This window comes from Ambystoma mexicanum, chromosome 3q (assembly GCF_040938575.1).
Source record: "Ambystoma mexicanum isolate Mex_15411 chromosome 3q, UKY_AmexF1_1, whole genome shotgun sequence".
Lineage (NCBI taxonomy): Eukaryota > Metazoa > Chordata > Amphibia > Caudata > Ambystomatidae > Ambystoma > Ambystoma mexicanum.
Window position 1 is genome coordinate 1,079,957,677 of NC_090926.1, and position 21,871 is coordinate 1,079,979,547.

Sequence of the window (21,871 nt, forward strand, 5' to 3'; positions counted from 1 at the left end):
ATAGCTGCCATTTTCCCCAAAAATCCTCTAACCTTTTGCTGTGTGCTGGGTACTGGCATGTTAGTTATCATTTGTATTTGTTGAGTTTGCAATCCTTTCTCTCTCTTAGTAAGTAAATGACCTAGATTAGTGACTTGCTGCTGACACAATTGTAGCTTATTTGGGGAAACCTTATGCCCCAAGGGAGCAGAAAAACTCTAGTAGGTGCGTGGTGTGCCACACACACCCTTCCCTGATATCTGCTGCTCTAAGTAGGTCATCAACGTACTGCAATAACGGTGCTTGGAGATAATATTGTCCAATTGTGTTTTTAATGCCTGGTTGTAAATGCTTGGGCTCTCTGTGTATCCTTGGATTGCTCTACAAAATGTGTAAGAGCGACTATGCTAAAGGCAAAAAGGTACTGGCTGTCTGTGATGCTGGAGGGACAGGGCCTCCGTATCCTTGTCCTTTACTGCTTTTTATCGCGTGTTCTGGCGTGTTTCCACGCAGGGGTTCATGTGGGACTCCTGGCGGTGCAGCTTTCTCTTTTGGTTTGGTGAACAGACCTGTGGTATACCCTTATGGCACCCATGGGTAGGGGTACAACCCTGTGCCTCTAGAGTTTGTTTTTGGGCACCTATGTGTGACCCACAGAGCAGGGTATGCGCTGGTGGCAGCTCCGTGCTGAAATGACTGGTGTCCTGAGTGTCCGCCATTTTGGGATGCCCGGGCCCCGTCATTGGAATCAGTAGATTCCTGATGGAGACAAAATGGCCCCCATGGCCTCTTGCCTTCCATCCCCTGTTACCTTTGATCTTCCCGAAGTCCTGGGAAGACCTGCCTCTGTCCCTTCCCCCTGACTGGCTGTTGGGTGGAAGTTCCGTAACCGGTATGAATGCAGCTTGGAGTGTTGAATGGCTCAGTACTTTTCCCAATACACATAACTTGTTGTGAGTGTCTGGAGAGAAGTGAATGGCCTGATTACCTTGTGTGCTTGATTGGCTGCCTGCCTGCATGAATGCCGGTAGTCGTGATTGGATGCTTGAGTATCACCCAGCGGAATGAATGGGAGATCAACAGTATATCTGGGGACCTCTCATTGCTAGGAATTGTGTTCGGAAGCTGAAGTCCACTACGACGAGTAACTGCTGAAGCTTAACCTTGAGCCCTGCTGGACAAGAAGAATTGCTGTTGCTCTCCTTCACAATCTGAAAGCTGCTGTGCTTCAAGAACTGACCCAGAGAGGACCTGGTAAGGCGCCCTCTTCCCGAGCTACGAGGGACCATTGTGCACAGCTGATCTTTGCCTAAGCTCCCTGGTAGACAGACCTTCGACAGGCTGCCGACCCGAGATGGGGATTGCTGCAGAACTCCAAGGAGAAGCACCCGGACTGTTGTCCACCACTGGTGCCGCCGTGCACCCGTTGCCTAAGAACTTCATTGATCCCAGGACGCTCTCGTCCGCATCGTCGCCGCTGTATCCTGCCGGAGAAGGCCTTACCGTCGACGCGCCGAGGAGCATCCCCCGATGGGTTTCCCGCCACCCAAAGACCACAGAGACGCCCGATGACTCGCCGCCCTTGCTGGGCCACAGTTCTTCAACTCTTTGCGGTCCAGAACTATTGACACCGAGGTGCCCTGCACGGCTCTTCCTTGCAGGACGTTTACGCTTCCCCGTCAACGAGCACCGCTAGGAACGACGCGGCCACTTCACCGTTGTAGCTCGACCTCTTCTCCGTTGGACGTTCGACACGTGATTCCTGCCTTAAAGGGAAGAAGGGTTGTCGATTTCCCAGACATGGAACGCTACAACGCCAGGTACTTTGGGGTTGCAGAATTATTGCAAAGTCTAGTGTTAACAATATATGGACTGGGCTTGTATCTTTCTTCTACAGGTTGCCCAGGTGGAGGGATCTCCACACGGAGCTGTGTTTAACGGTAGTTACCGGTACTCTGCCTATTGCTCAACCATCTTGCTTTCCTTCCTCTCTATACTGCTGGTTTCATCTTTATTTTGATCTATGTGTCATTCTGACCGTATGCACTTTGAGATCTAATAACGTTAGTGGTACCACTTTTAGAATTGTGTATATATTTGCCATTGTTGATTTCTGCGTACAAAGTGTGTTATCGTGATCGTGTACACCACCCTGAATATTGATTATATAAAGACTGTGTTTTAACCGATAGTGTGTGGGCATTCCTTCGTGGGTGCTTGGGGACTACACTGTACTTAAGAACCAGCCCGCATCACCTCTTGAGAAGCTAGGCCTTGATTGCTCGACTATGTCTACCAATACTAGAGAATCTTGGCAGGGGTCTCTGTGTCTCCCCTCTACCATGTAGAGAGTGAAGGTACAGACCTGCCCCCTCCGGTCTTTACACTGTCTTCATGTATTGGAATGCTAAAGAAATGCATTTTTCAAGTTCACAATTATGAAGTAATGTCATATCTGGAACACCTGGGAACTGGGGCACCAACATTTTATTGATGGCGCGCAAAGTGAGCCTTCCTTGCCATCGCTCTTTTTCTGAATTGGCAAAATTGGGCTTATACATGGGCTCCCTGCTATTTCTTTAATCGCTCTCCTTAATCCTTCCTGGGATCTTTTTTATATGGGTATCCTTGGGAGTATGGCATTGGTCTCAACGTAAATTTGAATTGGATCTACTACCGTACATCCTAAATTATGTTTACCTAATGCCCACACCCTTTATCCACTTTCTCAAGCTCAGGGGTTAAAGTGTTAGTGGTGGGAAACATAACTTTTAGTGGAAGATTCAGCAGAGCAATTGAGGTAGACCCCATCCGGCAAACAGTAAATGTTTGCCTGCAAGCGTAAGTCCTTGCTCCAAAGATTTAAAGCACATTTATCTGTTACAACAAACTGAGTCATGTAGGAAAAGGGCCCTATATGAAAGCGAATGTGCTCTGATACTGGACTACGGTAGCCCTTACCCCTCTCCCTCTATGCATTCCTCTCAACATTCCTCTTCCTCGTGACATACCTCTCCCTCTGCCTCATCCTGGAAATGATTGTTGCATTAATACATTTGTCTTTAAATCTTTAAATTTTCTTTCCTTTTCACCCTTTTCTTTTCCATGCTTATTCACATAATATCTGGCCATGGTCATAATTTGAGCCGCAGTCTGCATGGGCCATGCTGATTTATATGTTCGTATGTCAATTTTCACGTGTGGGAGCAGTCCTTCCACAAAGTGTGAGCAAAAGGCTTTTTGCCCTTCTATGGTACCTAGATCTATACCACTCTAAGAGGAGAAAACCCGCTTCCTTCCTTGCAAAGGACTTTTCTACCGACTCGCCTTTGTCCTGTGTACTGGTCATTCATTTATCCCAGGTCATTTGTTTCCGGGGGATTATTTGCTGAATTCTTTTGATAACAGCCCTGAGTAGAGCTAATATGTCCTCATGCAATTGCTCTGCTTCCCCTCTAAAATTCACTACTTCCTTCTTCTCCAAAGCTTTCCACTTTATTGACGGTTCTTCACTATTCTGTTTCCTATGCTGTATGCATATGCACGAAATAAATTGGTCAATATCCCCTAATGTTAATGCGCCTGTGCGTATAATTTTGTTAGCTTGATTATGCCATTGTTCAGGGTTCTGTCTGATGTCAGGAAAATAAATCTTTGGTAAAAGACAACTGCTCCATCCTATTCTATGGTACGTGTACATGGTGAGTCGGATGGTCTGGGCTAAACCCCAGAACGTCCCTGATAGGGGCCTGATGAGTGGTGACGGGCGATTTTGCAAGCCACTCAAGTAAGATTCAAGTTAACACGCTTGCTTTTGCTGTCTATATCCTCATACTGGTCAGGCAAAAGCCATTTCTCAAGAGCCCCCTTCTGACTGCTGTTATGTTTTTTTATATTTATCAAGCACTAATCCAGATAACTCATGCACAAATATATTATTTGCCTTTATGGACTGAGTTTTCATGACTTTAGAGGCAAGCTCTGCTTCCTGCCATAATCCATTCTTCCAACCATGATTCATTGAGTGCCTGAGTTTCTGGAAGTACGGAACCCAGAGTAGAGGGTCCCTTGTCATCTTCGCTAATTGTGTCTATCGTCTCATCTGTATTATATGGAGGCGGAAGAGGTTGTTTAGTCAATAAATGTTCCAACAAGGGGTCTGCTTGGGACTACTCAGGGCGTGCAGAAGCCTCTTGTCTGTAGCCTATGGACAACATAACCCTTTTTACTTGCTTGAGTGTTTCTGTCATTCTGTTCCCAGCTCTCTTTTAATACTCTATCCTTATATTTTTCCTGCTCTTTTTCTGTAAAAGAAGAGAGACCGGGTGGAAATTCATTAGATCAGAGGAGTTAAGTGAGCATTTCTGGAAGATTGGTATGATAGTTGCATGTTTAAAAGCCAAAGGGAAAGCAGCGGAAGATAAACGTGTATTTAAAAGTAGTGTACGTTTCGGAATTAGAAGTGGAAAGATTTGCGAAATGAGAGAAGGGAGGGGATCAGAAGTGCTGCAGTGAGATGAGCTCGGGGCAACAAACATTGCTGCATCAGTACTCGTGTCAAAGTAAAAGAAGAAATGGAGTAAGAAGTAGGACTGACTATACCAGTAGACTTTGGTTGAGGGGGAGGGGGGTCAAGGGGGAGGGGGGGTCAGAGAGACGGGCCTCATGAAAGGTGGACGCTTTAGAGGTAAAATAAGAAGCAGAGTCGGAAGGGGAAACAAGAGAATATTCAGATGGATCAGGAGCAGGTGGAGTAAGAAGATGTAAACCTCTGAAAGAATTTACAAGATCTGCTGCTGTACCGAAGTGTTGTTATTCTTATTTATTTTTTTGTATGCAGGACGGCAACAAGGGAATAACCTGTTTCAGAATTCACTCGGGAAGGAATTGAGACTATTACACAACTGGATGGATTTTCTAACGCAGTAGGTCAGGTTAAGCCGACATGGTCATATTTTTAGAAAAATCCTTAGTTAAAACCAGCATTGGCAATGCCAGCAGTTTGGACGTTTGTTTAGGCATGGTAAAGGCTCTTGCTAGCAATGCCGTAGTGGTAACGGGCCATTCATGATAGCGGGTGAGAAAATGTGAGTACCCGGCCATCTAATGGCAGTGCCTGGCAAATGGCCAATACGTATACACAAGTCAAAATTGTTGGCTCTGCCAATTCTTTTTTTTAACAGAACTTCAGTGAAGGACACGCATAGTGCTTATAAATAAAGTGGCTATAGGCAGACCTGGTTAAGACTTACACCAGTATCTCGTTTAAAGCTCCAATTAAGTCATTCACTCTGACTGCTTTGAAGAAAACGCTGACAGGCACTTAGAGTGAAAAGATTAAGGATAAGGCTTGAGTCAATCATGCTCAGAGTTCCCATGAGGCAGTGTTTTGGGCAGTGGCAGGAACTGGGTGGGAACGGCTATAGGAATGTGCATGACCATGGGCAGTCAATGGACGGGCAAATGACCAAACGCCTACAAGCTGTGTGTCCATCCTCGTATGTACTTTCTCCCTACCTGTACTCTAATGCAATAGTTTTGCCTTGTAGGCAGTGCAGTTGACAGCTAACAGTCCTAACGCAATATGGGGATAATAAAATCCTGCAAGGAGCCATGTTTGTCCCTATTTTATATAAAGCACCATTGTTCTGCCTTGTGGCTGCAAAAATTATGGTCTTTCAAGATGAAGGGTTTCAGAGAAAAAATTCTTCATCCCATAATCCTCTGATATTAAATGCACTGCCCACAAACACTTGTTGCCCAGGTACATCAACTCTGCTTGCAGCCTTCTTGGCCTTGACAGTGTGCCGAACCTGCTTTCTTAGACGATAATAGGCATGTTTGAATTCGTATTATTGGACAGGACACCTTCTCGAAAACTGGAATAAGAGAACATTGTATTTTAGCCCCATTTTAGTTTAGTTTGTATATTTCTGATTCACACAATACACCATATTGTAGATTAAGGCTGTACCACCTATGATAGGTTGCCACCATATTGGGTGGATGGATTATACTGATGTTGATGGTCCACATGTTTTAAAGCATTGAGGGCCTTTCTAGAGAAAGTCCTTTGGAAATACATTCATGCATTATACTGAATTGAAAATAAGTATATTCTCTAGTAAAACGGGGAAGGAACATTTTATTTGGACATTGGGTATAAATATAATCGACATTGTGTCCCAATTACGAGTAGAAATTAATTTGTGGTAAAAGGGAGATGGTCGAAATCAGAAAGAGAAAACAAACAGCTGTCGGTTATGGCTTATTTTTAGGTTTTGGCCAGAAATATGGGGAGAATTTTTTTAAACCCCCTGGTGTTTGTATACAAACAAAAGCTCACGACATGGAGGCCAGAACCCAAATTCCAGGAATATGGTTAATGCAAGAGTACCAACATACAACTGCTCTATTTTGAATCCAGTGTGCTATCTGTATCCACTTTAGCGTATTTAAGAAGAAGGGTTTTTAGTTGCAGATTAAACAAATAAAAGGAAACCATGGATCCAAAACTTGTAAATAATTAGTACATATTAGTGATGTAATTGTTTTTTGATTAAATTGTTTGGGGTGATTGATTAGTCATAGCTGGTAATGGTACTAATAGGAGCCTTTAGGAAAAGGGCCTGTCTTTTGGACTTCCATCAAAATGTGTTCTTTGAACACTTACAAGCGGGTTAAAGAAAATTCACAAATTACATCCCATTTTATGCTGATGCATTGGTACTTGAGGAGTTTTCCACACAGGTTTTTTTTTTTAGAGAATTAATTGATTAGAATCCATGGAAGTAATTGTCCCAAGGAAGAATATAAGTAAGTATTTTAGTTACTTTGTAGAAAAAAGAATGAACTGGAAACTGTGAATAAACTGATGTGTTAGACAATGAAATGGGCTTTTAGGAAAGTTTATGGTAAAATGATGTATGTTAAAACAGGATTTTTGTACTAGCTGTGTTAATGCATTTCAAATCTGTGATTATTGCTGCAATACAGTTCTGGCAATGTATAAAGGTAAGTCTGCAAATTGTACAGGTCGGTGATGCAGATTGCATGGAAGAGTTAGGAGAAATGTTTTATATTTTAATTTGTATGAAAAAAAAATGAATGTACACTATAGCACCCATTTGGAGTTTTTGGGTTCTTTTCTGGTGGATACTGTAGGTGAAGTTAAGCTGTAACCTCCAAATGTGGCCAGATGTGCTTTGAAAGTTTGAATCTCACAGCAAGACCAATTCAGCCATTTGTCTTTCCGAGGTTGATACATGAGCCCTCTTACTTTGGATAATAACTTGGAACACCTGTTGTTACAGAGTGTAGGAAGAATCTGGCATGGAGTGTTTTATACGAACGCAAATTGTTTTTCGAATTGCTAATATGCAGAATAACCCAACTCATTTGAAGTATCTGTTGGGTTGTTGGTGAGTCTGAATGTTTAAATAAATTTTTTTATATTGATTTTGAGCTTTTGTACCATGATATAATTTGAGCTGTAGCCTGTATTTCAATTGAAATATCCCCTTTTTCACCCGGAGGTGATCCTGAAACGAGTCAATTAAAATGGAATTCAAGAATCTTATCAATGTAGTCTTTGTGTTATGAAAGTGCTAAATCTATCCTGTACATATTGTTTTTAAGGCACCAACTACATTCTGTGATGTTGCTGCACATTTTGCAGATGAGGAGTGGGAGCTTTTATACGAATGGCAGAAGGAACTCTACAGGAATGTAATGAAGGAGATTCACCAAGCGCTGATGTCACTGGGTGAAGTTGCATCTCTAGCTTTGTTTGACGTTATAATCTTCATGAAGGGCCCCTTCTAATCCTTTTGCATGAACCTCCAAACTAGATAACTGAGGCTGCTGATTACAAGGAACACGGTTATTGCACTGATTTATATTAGGTGTATGAGAGAACATTGATGTATTTTGTGCAGTTTTGGCACTTGCATGTGCCTTGGTGTAAGGGAATTGTATCTTCCAGCAAATGCATTTAATTTATTTCATGTTAGCTGCTGACTCTGCCACAGGCACATTAAGCCCTTTAGTTATCTTATTGGTGTTGTAGAGCCTGTGACCTACTCGCATGTTTGTCTTTACAATAGACACTCAACCCACTGAATATTTGACTTGATGTTTTATTGACCGCTACAAGTGAGATGGATGGATGGATCTCTGGTTTCATTAGAATAGTGTTAAATATGACTGAATTATGGTTAGGTTATTAATAGTCATTCAAAGAACTCTGCATTGTAGTCAAAGCCATTCATCTCCACACCCCCATTTTACCTTCACGACACACTCCAACCCATCACCCACACAAACACCAGAAAGCGAGCCAATATCTTCTGAACATTTCAACCTGCAAACTAACATGCACACAAAAAACAAGCAGTTATCCAGTGGGCACCTTCTTGTCTATTTGTTAGTTTTAAAAGACTAACTTCTTGCCGTCTCTTCTGGGATTTCAGCCAATTTTGTTCCCTAGTCTACGGACTCCTCCAATACTGGCATTTCAAAAGCTTTACTCTCACCAACATCAAACTTGGTGCCTATGAAAAGGTTTTCGTGAGAAACATACAATCAGTGCTTTATTGGTAGATGCATTGATGCTGAAAAACAAGAACCTCATTTAAATGTATTCCAATTCCCTCTAATAAATCTGGACATGGAAAACAGAGTTACGGAGAGAACACTTCTTGCCCTTTAAATGAGAGGAACGGGTGGCAAAAACAACTGAACAAATCCTAGCAGTTTCACATTGAAAGGATGGAACTAAAGAAACAAGCCGAGTGCACTGGCACACCTCAGTTGTTGCCTGTCAAATTATGAACTGTTTAACATCCAGAAGGCTAGTGAAGCACACACTTTCCAAAGGGAATACTCTTCTGTATTGTGAGGGTTCACCAAATAATTAGATTTATATAGTAAAGTGAACTAGTGAAAGCTGCTCACTAAAATGTGTACCTTGTATTTATAGTGTTTTTTTAATTATTTGTTTTTGTTTTTTTTGTTGTTTTTTTTTTTAATTTTCAAATTGGAAATGTTTTAATTCGGGAAGCTCCCCCAATCAATTGGCTATAAACAGGGGTGACACCTGCCGTGTCCCGCGTATGTTCCATCAGCACCTTTCCCGGGTGCCAAAATCTTTTCTGCATTCCAAGCTGTGTCCGCCAGTCCCTCCCCTCCAACTTCTCCCCACCCTTCTCTGCAGACCCTGATCCTCTCTCCCCTCTACTTCCCATTTCCTTAGGGCCACTTGTTATTCCACTGGAGATTGGCTCACACACTGAGTGCGTTGTCTGTCTCCCATGGCAATGAAATTATTAAAACTCTTCGCACCCTGGGCACTAACATCCTTCAAAAAACAAAATGGTTTATTAATTAAAATGTCTGGATGGTAGAAGGCCTAACTTGCCCTATGCTAAGGTGGAATTTTCCTAACTGACCGAAGCTAAGTAAAGTCTGAGTCAGAGAGTTTAACTTAAAAGACTATCTTTGCCCAAAACCTATCCTTGCCCTCACAACTAAAGCTAAACAATATGTAGGGATGTCCATAATAAAACAAATGGTGATCAACACAAAATTTTGAGCTTCTTCCAGCTCGTGGCTTCCTTTTCAGCTCCCCTTCCCCAAGTTCAAGAAAGTACCACAAAAGTTTCAAAATTACCTTTCCCAAGTGCAAGGCAATACTGCTCAAAAGAAAACGTTCTTGAGGCTCCGTCCTCAAGACAGCATTGCAGTTTATCAAGTCACGGGGTTCCCTTCCCCAAGACTTTAACATAGCAACTTGTACTTTTTTCAGTCTTTCAAAAGTTCAATACAACTTGACCCTCCTTCTGGATTACATTACTGGTTCACTTAGTGTTCCTTCTTCGTTTGTTTCACAACGTCTTCGGCGTTCACAATTTAGGGCTCCCTGGTCTAGGTCCGGTTGTCAGACCGCATAGTCCAACCATCGCACGTCACGCAACCAGGAACCCTATGCTCTTTAGCACACACAGGTTCTTCTGTATTTGGCCCTGTGTACAGATTCAAAGTTACTTATCTTCTTTGTCGGCCTTTTGGCTTTATGTGCAGGTTCACGCTCTCGTGGTTAGACTCTTGGCTTTGCTATAATGTGTTGCACATCTTATGCCAGGCTTTGGCCTTGCTACACTGTATCCATTCATAAAGTTCACTTTATGGTGGTCTTATTTATGCCCACCTTTCTGTCGTACTCTTTCACACTTGCGCTCTTTTTTTGTAGTTTGCTTTGAAATGGGCACTTTCCCTTTTAGCTTTCATTAGCTATGCCCTCAAACTTTCATTCAGTTCGGTATTTAATATGTGTAATTTAACTTTGCTTCGAGTTTTCAGTTTGGGAATCAATTATATTCATACAGCACTTCATTACTTATGCGCAGCCCCCTAGGAGTGCCTTGCTTTTTAGTGACATTCCCTGGCACTCACCGGTTTTCCGCGTTCCTCTTCGGCAGCTATGCTGCTTCCCTTCTGCTCCGCACGCTTGCGGCCCGGTCTGTGCGAGGCCTGCTCGCACTCCGGGTTCTTCCTTGCACACGCCACAGCTCTGTTTCTACTTCGCGGACGCAGACCGCATCCTCTCTTCTTTCTCCCTTGTCTGCAGCTCCAGTTGCTCTTTCCCGACCACCTGTGGCAATCTAACAGCCCTACTCGCCCTGGGCTCCACAGGTTTTCTGGGACGTCTGTTGGCTTCCTCTCAGGACCCACCACGGCTGCCTCCTCACGAGAAGGGTTCCCTGTTGGTTGCTCCACACAGGCCTTCCTCTTGCTCCCCTTGTTGCTCTTTTGGTCTCTTTTTATATGCCTGCAATTGCAGGTGTGAGCTGTCAATTGCACTTGCCTGACTATAGTTAGAGGGACATGCCTGACCTTCACAGTACTAGGCAGGCATGTTCCTCGTCCCGGTATTGTCAGATGTAAAATGTGGGGAAAATGAGGAGAGATGACAGTAGCCTATAAAGGCCAGGGGAGAGTTAGGTTGGTCTTCAATAGACAAAGGGGGAATACCCTGTCTCGCCTACCTCACCCTTCACCTCTCTTTTTCACCCTCTTTTCAATACCCCATAACGTCCTCTGGTATAGAGGATTCTTCATGAAAGTGAAATGCAGAATGCCACGTCTCACCTGAAGACATCTCATCCCCAATCCACAAGGACTCTCCACGCAGGTGATCCTCCCTCGCTTTTCCACACCCAGGGTTAGGATCCAAAGGTTATGGCCTTTCCCTGGCCACCTGAGAAGAGGCGTAGATGTGAGGATGCCCTCAGGTTTCACACACTATTTAGGTCCCTCTTTGCCATGAAATGTCTTTCTAACACTTTGGTTCATTAACATCTTTTCCCAGAATGTAGCATCCACGTTTGATTTATCTTACAATTTGTTTTGGGCCTTTTACTCACAAATTCCCTTGGTTTGCTCTCTTGTTTTCTCACAGCAACCCTCTCTTTATTTATGTTATATCTATTCAATTCAGTTTTCCAGGTAGGTTCTCAAGTGCATTCTTCTACCATGATCATGCTCCAGAAAGGATGGTGCACCATTTCCTCACAGCGCTCTCTTGACCATCTCTCCTCCATACAACTGTTACTCTCTTTGCACCCCTTCCAGGACACCACAGCTTCTTTTTTCTGTGGTTTCTTTTCCCCATCTCATACCTCTCCTGACTCAACCTATCGGTTGAAGATCCCACGACCTAGTCTGTCTTATCCTCATTCCTGCTCAGTCTTAGTCTCACCTCTGATCTCATGGTCCAGTGGTTTAAGGGGTTAAAAATGGCCTGTCACCTTAGAAGTCATTAGTGTGCTCTGGTACTGCTTGTTCAGAATTGTCTTACCGGCTTATCCAAGCTGACTGGCTCTGTTGCTTCCCCTATCAGGGTTTGTATGTAAAAGGCAATGGCCCCCTCATGGCTATTTGAGGTGTTATATGGGGTTGTATAGGTGTTTGTGGGGCCACCAGAAGATACTTGGTCACAATAGCCAAAGTCTAATCTATATTACTCCCAGAGTTTTGTTTTAATATGTTCATAGGAACAAATGAAGACCAATCTGGGAGTGGTTTGTATATTGAGACTTTGATATTGTGGCCAAGTATCTTCCAGCAAGTTGCTGCACTTCTCCCTCTTGCAGTGTTATATCTGTGTGTGCCTCAAGCTGTTTAATGCGTCTGACAGGCTTTCAGCAAGTCCCACACCTTTCTCCTTGAGTTGCTCACACGCTTCTACTTAGTTCCGATGACCTTCGGCAGCTCAAGCATCTGCCTAGCAAGCCTTACCAATGTCAAGGCCCATAGTTTCAGCTTTAACCACTTAATGGACCACCGACTAAGGTAAATGACAAGTGCCACACTTCTTGCTTATGCTATCATTTGCCTGTAGGTGAATTATTAATGTTTGTTTTCCAACAGGTCCACTGATCGCCACATCTGTCTTTTCATTAAGGCCTAAAGGGAAGGACCAACTGCCCTCTTGGTGGCATCAAGACTTTGAGATGAGAAGCAATGTGAAGGCTCAGAGTGAGTAGAAAAAGACATGTCATAAATTTCCTTATATGCTTATATTATGAACCGCTCTAAAGTCCCAGCCATGCAACATGGCCTGTAACGACTAATTAATTAAACATTAATTTTAACTTCACAAATGCCCATTCTCTTCTGAAGCAATATTGGAAATATACAGAACATTACTGACACTTTTCTGAATATATTATGGGATTAATGGATTAGTTGGAAACCAATACAGTTTGGTAAGTTTGGAAAATGCAGTTATTTCTACGTTGAAATCACAAGATGAGGGCTGTTTCTTACCATGTAGCCTTGTCCTTTTTACAATCCAAAACAAATGATCTATCTGCTTTGTTATAATTTAAATGTAACAATGTGCTGGCATTGTTATTCAAACGTAGCAGCCTGGGAATGCAAAGAATTCATAAGCAATGTTTTGTTAAATAAGAAAACAATTCCAAACATATCATATTTGAATATGTTTAGATAATTCACTAACTAAGGTTGAACGCTTAATTAGGACACACTAAAAATAGATAATCTTATGAACATAACACTGATGTCTTTTCATTGTTGGCACAAGCCCATCTTGTTCGAACACCCGCGTTCATACATAAGCGACAGATAATGGCAAAAATTGACTTTCATACAAATGTAAAAAAGATGTTCTGTTCTCCTGATTAGATGAATGATATAATTTCTATTAGAATGTGAATGTCTAATGGGGAAAGAGTGGTGGGACATGGCCTTTAATAGCCCACTGTTTTCGACTCATTGTCTACACCACTGTGGACAAGGTCCTGGATGACTGCTGACCCACAAGATCTTATCCTTCTTTAGAGGAGGTCCCAAATGCAGCCCGCACTCCAACCGTCCATTTTGAAGTGCCAGAAATGTTCACGCCAAAATATGTGACGTATGATGAGCAAATAAACCAGCAGAGAGCCGCAGTGGGGCTCTGTCCAGTACCTATCAGAAGAACAGTACCTATTCAAGTACCGATACCAAGGAAACCATGGACAGTAAGGTACCCATTGAGAAAACCATATCAACAAATGAAACAAAATGAAGATCGTTTAAGTACAGTCCCTGAAGAAAACAAAAAGGTCTTAATGGCAGACGAATGGTGACGTCATGAGAACCCGGCCTGATTCATATACAGAAGATATAATGACCAGAGAATAACATAAAGAGATGATAAACGCCATGGGCTAGCGATATCGTGAACCTAAAGTGAAAGGACAATGTCAAATGTAAGAAGCTTAAGCCATGAGTATGATGAAGATATTCAACCATGAGGAAAGCTTCATATTTAGCAAAATCGAGAATAAGCGTCAAACAAAACTCAGCAAAGGCAACTCATGCCAGGAAAACCAAGGTAGTATCAGTAGAATAGATGAACAATAGCTACAATTAATTGAAGCAAAGAACAGAATATCCTGCTCTGAAAGGTCAAAATAGGAAAACAAAGGCAGGTGGTGGGTGAAATGAAAATCAAATACACAAATTACATAAAGAAGAGGCAAATTCACGTTGTCTGAATCACATGACCAGCCGAGCAAGGATAAGTGAGACCTTCACACCTATGCATGGCAACAGGCCAGGCGAAGATATCAGAACTTTTCCAGACAGGAGATGCAGTCTCGAGGCCAACCACAGTGAAATAATTGACACATGGCCACTAAAGTGATGATTGATTGTAACAATAATTGGAGGAAGGCCCGGGGAAGCTAAGGGGCACCCTGCACCTGGCCGACCATTCTGTGTGCTGCTGAGCAAAGTGAAAAAGTATGAGTGGGGTTGGTGCCAACCCAATTCCAATGGACCAAGTAATCTAGAGTCCTATAGTTAGTAGAACCAATAGGACGTCATACTTTTAGTGACGTCTACAGTAGCCATTTTGAAGGACGGGCTTAGATGCCCCAGCAGACAGTGTTCAGCCAATACCCTTACTCCGTTACCATATACAGATATAGTACCTATATTAAAGTTGCCTTTCCTGAACCAATAGAAGTGCATGCAAACGTTTAAGTGCTATACATCAATGATGATGAGTTTTCAGTATAAATGTTTTTTATGAAGTTTGTTGGAGTTGTGAAACGAGAGAGAAGATCACACATCCGCTGATATTCATGAGACTCCTCGTTTTTTTGTACTTGTCATTAAACGGACTCCCTTTGCCAAACCGTCAAGTTGTCCTTATTTATTTGGTATTGGAGTATTCATCTGCACCCCCATCCATCTCAAGGGTGCTGCTATCTTGTCTTAAAGTGCTTCTGGGCAAACCCCGACTCTATGGGCCAGTTGGGGATCCCGGAGCACACTTCCTCTGTAAGGAAGCAAGCAGATTTAATAGGTCAATACTGTAATTCTAGTCTATGGGCCTGCAAATTAGCAATTTTCCTAAATTCTGAATGTTAACAATTTGGATATAAACTAAAACTGAACTGTCATGGAATCCAGCAGCAACGAGCTTTCAGATGCCTCCACTCTGAGACATTTACAATTTAATATGGGGCTAAAAATTGGCACTTGGTCAGTTTTTCCAAATTCGTATTTTTACTGTTCAGTATTTTGGAGGATGAAATAAGCCACTTATCCATTTGTTTCAATATGTTTTTCTTTTCAATGGTCACTCCATTAAGACACATTGTGATATATTTTTGGTAGGATAGCTTTTCAACCTACCTGTGCTGGTAAAACCCAGAATTTTATTGTGGTATGAGTTTTGGCACAGTATCAATATTTAACATCTGTTGCCATCATACTACTTTGGCAAGGATAAGCGGTTCCATCAAAGCACAGAGGAAGGGCACGGGAAATCCTTTGCAGCATGATTTAAATAGTTTTACCTGTATTTTTCTTTTCTTTTTGTATAATCTCTTTTAGATAGTTATGTAACTACCCATAGTCGCCTTGGAACTCTTTAGCAGAGAAATGTTTTCACCTAATGGGTTATCCAGAGGTTGGTCTATATAACTTCATATTTCCCCTGGCTTTTACTAGACTACAACGGCTATAAACACATTGATAGTTGGATATTGGTAGTTTTATCACATCTTAATAGTAGGATGTTGGGTATCTACTTTGCTACTTTATTGCTAAAATTAGGTACTGTATTGTATATTACGTGACAATTCTATTTTTAATGCTCTCTCTACAAGAGAATATACATACATGCTAAAAAAGAGAATGAGCATTATTTGTTTTTTATTGAGGGGTTTAAAAGACACTATATTGCAAGTGCAAACACTTTTTGGGTTAGTGATAAAACTGTGTAGGGAATAGCATCTAAAGTTTATCTTCAACACTAAGTTATAGTAACACCAAAACATTGACTGTAGTGTCAACACTCAACTGGTGGGCACTGCTAGGCCAAAGTGCTCAAAAAGATCTCACAAGGGGAAGGCGATCATGAGAGGAATTTCATGCATCTTTATTGTAGCATATTAAAACACAAAGTCAAAAGGGATCATAGCATCCCGAACAACCAGTGTATCGCTGTTTGCCACAGCTGTATCATTGTAGTAATTGGCGAGAAAGGGCAATCTTCTTTAAAGCTCTTATTACTCGCACTACACTTCCCATACACCCATGGCAAATAATGTAGTTTTTGCAAAATCGTTATAGAAAAAAAGATCTAACAACTTGATCTCCGTCAAAGTCCTAGTACTTGCTGATTTTAAAGTACAAATAAAATATGAACGTCGCCTAAAACGTGGTGCTTTATCATTGTATGTGCAAGGTAGCAAAATGGCATACCTCTAATACATATTCAGTGAAAGAAATGATTTTCCAGAACACTAAGTAAACAAGCATTCGTTCATAGATAACCCAGAAGGCAAACCCAGGACAATCTTGCTGTCCACAGTAAGCCTTCAAGTTGCTCCGTTGCAGTAGATTATCTTGCCCTGATGTGCAGAGACCCAACTTTCTCCAGAGAATTGCTTCAGCTATAGCAATATTCTTTTCCGCAAAACCTGTCACAACCCCAGATAGGCTTTCAGACCACCTTGGGGTAGAGTTTAGTCAATGGGATGCAGGGTGTGATTTACTTCATGATGGGCAGAATGCTCTGTTGGACATTGTCATAGTTAAGACTATTTGCTGTGATTGAATTGGTTGTTGCTGCCTTTGACCCCAAGTGGTCTACTTTACCTGTGACAGGTTCATTTTTCTCTGATTTATCAAGTCTGAAAAACAAGTATTATTATTTTTTTTAACTGTATAATGGGAGTAGGTTTTCTTTTTTGGCTGTTAGTGGCTTGTGCAATATCACAAGTGTGGAAATCTTTCCACTTGCTTACTCTAGTAGTATTAGGCACATGTTTTACTGGTCCTTGCAGGCACTTGTAGTTGGGCTTTATTTTGGCTGGTGTTTGTGTTGACCACTTGACTTTATGAAGTTAATATTGTGTCTCTGTGAGGCATTAGGATCTCTTAGTGATATATTGTCCTTGGTGGTTTTGAAGAGGGAATAAACAACCTGCGGAAGGTCGTACTACGCCTTGGTGAGCGTACTGGATTCTTTTAACTGTCTGGCCTACACATCAGATATCGGCAGGCAATACCATCCCATGTAGCCTGCTTCAACTCCTATGGGAGTGTGCAGGGACGGGGTACGACTCAGACATGTGTAGACCAAGCACATTGTATTAATACAGACTCCACATGGTCACAACCATGGCAAGAAAATGCACATCTTCATTGGTTAAACTGTTACCGATATACGCATGTGTAATGGAACAACTTACCTATCAGTAGATTAACCATAAATTGCGTGGACTGGCCACTTGAGCCTTCACTTAACTCTGGCTGCATTCCCATGTCCACTTTGTCTTTCTGTTCCCTCCCGAGCATCTAGTTGCTTGACTTACATAAAAGTACAATATGAATTATTAGCACATGGAGATCGTTGTTGACCTCTTCTCAGCCAATCAGAATGTTTAGAGTGCAGCCAATAACTACTGGTATTGACTCCATTCTGAACATTCTATCTTCAGAAGCAGACTGGGAAAATAACAATGCAATTTCCAGGCAAGATTCATTTTTCAACAAGACACTTCCTCTCAGGGAGGACCTATTATTTGCTGCAACATGCTATTTAACATAGGAAAGAGAGAGCTAAAATACCGGAAAATGCTTTCACTTTTTATAGAAACCAATTAACTTTTTTCAATGACACCTAGTGCACACTCATGTTAAACCAGGATGGCTCGTTATGCTGCCCCATGTAACTTGATGGCCATATATGAGTAATCGTCTATGATCTTTACTGCTGCTCTTTAACTATAGAATGCATTTATTATCTATGATAATTGTGGTAAATTGATTTCAACTTCTATGCAAGTGTTCCCTGCTGTAGGACCTGCTGTGCAGAATTGTATTGGATGCATCCCTACAGATAAGGTGTGTATCAGCCACTTTTACTCCCAAAAAATAGGCAAATACTGCCAAAAAATAAAAATGGGGAGTAAAATGACCCTTAACAAAAAATCTCTTGTTCCCTCTTTCACCCATGCAGGTTCATGGTTATGTTTGGATCCGTACTACATGTATTTCCACAGAAAGAAACGACTATTATTACTGTTATCAGAAGAAGTAAACATGTATGTTGCAGGGTGTGAAGATAAACGTAGTCAGACATAGCAGATGAATTTGAATACTCTCAAGCCTCTGAATTTGGATAATTTGATGCAACATCACTCTATCCTGATTGTACCATCTGCGTCTGTAGTTGTGATTGGGCAGACCTGTAGCTGGTGCCGATTTGGGTGCGTTGTATCACATGCTAAGTCTTGTGCACCAAAAAGACCAGCCCCTTCCGAACAGCATGCCTTAGTAAATCACAGATGCCGCCAATTGTAGATTAGAGCTAGCCCTGCATCCAAGGATCCAATGTTATGTCACCTAGGAGGTCGGTACCTAGAGATGCCCTCAGGAACCAAGGTCCTGGCCTGGCTCCAACAGAGAACCAGACCAGGAATTGTCAGGAATTTGGACCTTTGCTTCGAAAGATCAAGCTGGATGAATGGTGCTCACAGCCGAATATGGATTGTATAAGTACTGGCTGTGGGCATAGCAACCTTCCCTTTTTTTTTGCATACTGTAACACCTTTTCCAATATGCCAGCTGATCTTCTGTCGATAATCCCCTTTTTTTTTTAAATTACTTTTAATAGTGCTGAAGTTTGCTGTTTTTTTCTTGCTTTGTGTAGTTTTGCATTGTCTTTGTGCGCACTGAGCCCTATGGGATGTTGCGCGATATAAAAAATGTATAATAATTTCTGTTTTTCCCAGTTAAACCATTTTTATTCGCTCATAAAATACACCCATTGGGATTTGGATTTAGTTTTTTTACTCCCTAAAAAATCATTTTATTACCAACTTTAAAAAATAGGGGAGTAACATACTCCCACTTCAAAATCTTATCTAGAGCATTGATTGCATTGCATGTATTGTTTGTGTGTATTAGCAGACTGTGCAGCCACATCCCATGGGCATACCTTAATTGACAGACCGCACTCTGATATTTCCTTTCAGTTGTTGCCAAGTGGTTAAATGTGTGTTCGTACGGTGCAAAGTAGCATGTACCATTTACTCTTCATGTAAATTGGAATTATCAATTTTCCCTTACCTTCAATAAGCTCTGTGAATGCATTATCAAACAACCCCTTTTATTGTTGCCCACTGTTTTATTGGGAACATGTTATAATTTGGAACAGTGAAAATTATTAGAAAAAATATGTAATACTTTTAAGTTTTGGAGGCGTTGTTGCACAGGCAACAATTGCCAACTGTTTCATATGTTGGATGGCTGAGGTCAACTGGACAGGATCACTCCACCAGCAAACTAGTGCAGTGTAAAATTATTCATATCGCCCCCCCCTGACTGTTTGTATGTCCCCCACCCACCCTGTTGCCCCCTTGACTGTGTATGCCCCCTGCCCACCCTTTTGCCCCTCCTGACTGTGTGTAATGCCCCCACCTACCTGCTTGCCCCCCTGACTGTATGACTGTATGCCCTCACCCACCCTGTTGCCCCCCTGACTGTGTATGCCCCCACCCACCCTGTTGCCCCCTACTGTGTGTATGAACCCACCCACCCCGTTGACCCCTTACTGTGTGTATGTCCCTAACCCCCAGTCTCCCAGCCCCCCTTACCTCCTCTGTGAGCGTCTGTGAGCCCCCTTCCACCACCTTCTCCCTGTTAGTGTTTGTTTGCCCCTCCCACCCCCCCATAGCACGTCTTTTTAGGTCTTGACCTAGTATGTGGTCGCTTTTGCCCTTCCCCCGCCTCCCCCACCTGTGTAAATTCTGGCACTACCACAATTGTCATCGGGCATAGTAATTGTAGCCGCCTGTCTTGCGCAGTCACCCCCCCCCCCCACACCTCCCCTAAAGCCAGGCACTACCTCAATTGCCGTCAGGCATAGTAATTTGTAGCTGCGTTCCGTCAACAGCCACCTGCCCTCTCCTCCTCTCCTCCCTCCACCCCTTGTATGTCCACTAGCACTTACTTTTATCATTTGCTCTGTGACCTTTGATAGCAGCCTGTCTCCCCCCCTTCCCTCGTGTCCTCTCCTCCCACCCCCAGCACATTTCTGTCCTATGATAGTTGCTTGTTAACGTCCCTCTCCTCCTCCCTCATTCCATCCTCCTCTCCCCCTTCCTCTTGTTATTCATGCACCACATCAATTGCTGTCAGGCATAGTGACGTTACTGCTTGTATTGTTCTCCTTTTTTTTCCTGTCCCCTCTCCTACTTAATTGTTCCTGCACTTGCACTATCTGAAATGTTGCGAGGCTGATTATGATAGTTTTTTCATTCTGATTTGTTTCAAGGACTTGTAAGAATGTATTTGTATTCTCCCTCCCTCCTTGAAGCGCTTTGAAACACATAGTGTAAAAGCGCTATACAAGTAAACAATTCAATCATAAAATGAATTGTACTACACAACATGGCATGGCCCTCCATTTATTTTTTCACTCTATTTTGCGCATTGGAGGTAAACCTGTTTGCCAATTCTTCTGGCTCACCCTCCTCACTGCCCTAAGAAGGCTGCCAATTCGATCCTTTGTTCCCAGCAAGGAGATTAATCTTCACTGGAACTCTGACCACTCACGCCTCCAGATCAATAGTGGCCCTGTATTGCATTTTGGTTCTGCTACAGCTATATCCCACCAACGTTCAGTCCTTTTTATCCTACTACTGACTCAAGTAACCTTCCACCTCATACCTCTATCAAAACACAATGCATCCCACAATCCTGACTCTCGAACCGCTTACCCAGCCAATGTCTGTTCCTTTTGCTCTTACCCAAACTTCCTCTATTGAACCGGACTTGCTCGGCTCCTCCTTTTGAGCACAACTATCCCTCTCGCACCTTCACCTTTTCTACCCAATTCCATTGGCACTGGATCACAAAATTCCACCTCCTAGACATTTAACACCTCCTCTGAAATGGACCATGAGGCGCACACCCTATTGCTCTTTTCAAAAAGAAGAGTGCTCTCCTCACATTTGCCACCTCTCCTATTTCTGCCAAAGCATCCTACTATACCAATCTAATCGTGACCATTTGTTCTCACCCGTGAAAACTCTTCTCCACGGTATAAGCGTTGCTGTCTTTTCTTCATGTTCTTTTCTCTTCTTTCTCATCTGCTAAAAACATTGTTCTCTACTACTCATAAACAATTACACTCGAGGCACACTATCATCCTATCCCAACCTCCCCTGTTTCTTTCCCCCCAATTCCAACTAGTGCAACTCCCTCCTCGCTTTCCTCAGTCTCCCCTGTTATTACCTGTTAATTTACACTCACCCTGATGGACTCCCCTGAACCCCTGCTGACCCATTTGCCTTGCAAATGGTTTTTTCTTTTCTTTTTGTTAATGTTAAACAAAAACTTTAATTCTACAAAACATTAGAAATGATAGCTTTTTTTTTGTTTATTTATAAAATTTTAACAAACATTACAAACCAAAAACTGCAGTAGATACAACTTTTCATGTATACATTGGTCAAACATGTTCACTGCTTCCCTTTACCCACCCCCAGTTCCGAGCCTACTACTGCTGACGTTCCTTTCCTGCGTTTTATGGTGAGGTTTTTCTTTATGTCTGAAGGGTCCTGGGTTGTGCCAAATAGTTCTGCTGTAAGCAGTCTCCAGGCCATCAGGGTCTCAGTTTTGCCTTCGTCCCCACTACTGCTAGCTTCTTGCCATACCATGGTTTCAGCCTCTGCCCACTTTTGCAGGTCCATCCACCATAACTCCAGTCTCGGCTTGTGGAATGCCTTCCACCCCATAGCAATCGTTTGCTTAGTAAGCGCATATGCTAAATCTTTTAATTTGCTAATATGCCTAA

General features: G+C 42.4%; 1 protein-coding gene across 2 annotated transcripts in view; it reads left to right on the forward strand.

Annotated features, from left to right (window-relative positions):
- Nucleotides 1–21,871, forward strand: part of LOC138583263 (zinc finger protein 1 homolog) — a 371,722-nt gene that overhangs the window by 7,792 nt on the left and 342,059 nt on the right. Inside the window, exons 2-3 of one of the 2 annotated variants that reach the window (XM_069655344.1) lie at nt 7,618–7,744; nt 12,409–12,516. In XM_069655344.1, coding sequence (XP_069511445.1) covers nt 7,618–7,744; nt 12,409–12,516 — 235 coding nt within the window. The remainder of the gene's footprint in view (nt 1–7,617; nt 7,745–12,408; nt 12,517–21,871) is intronic. The other variant, XM_069655345.1, reaches the window with a different exon arrangement.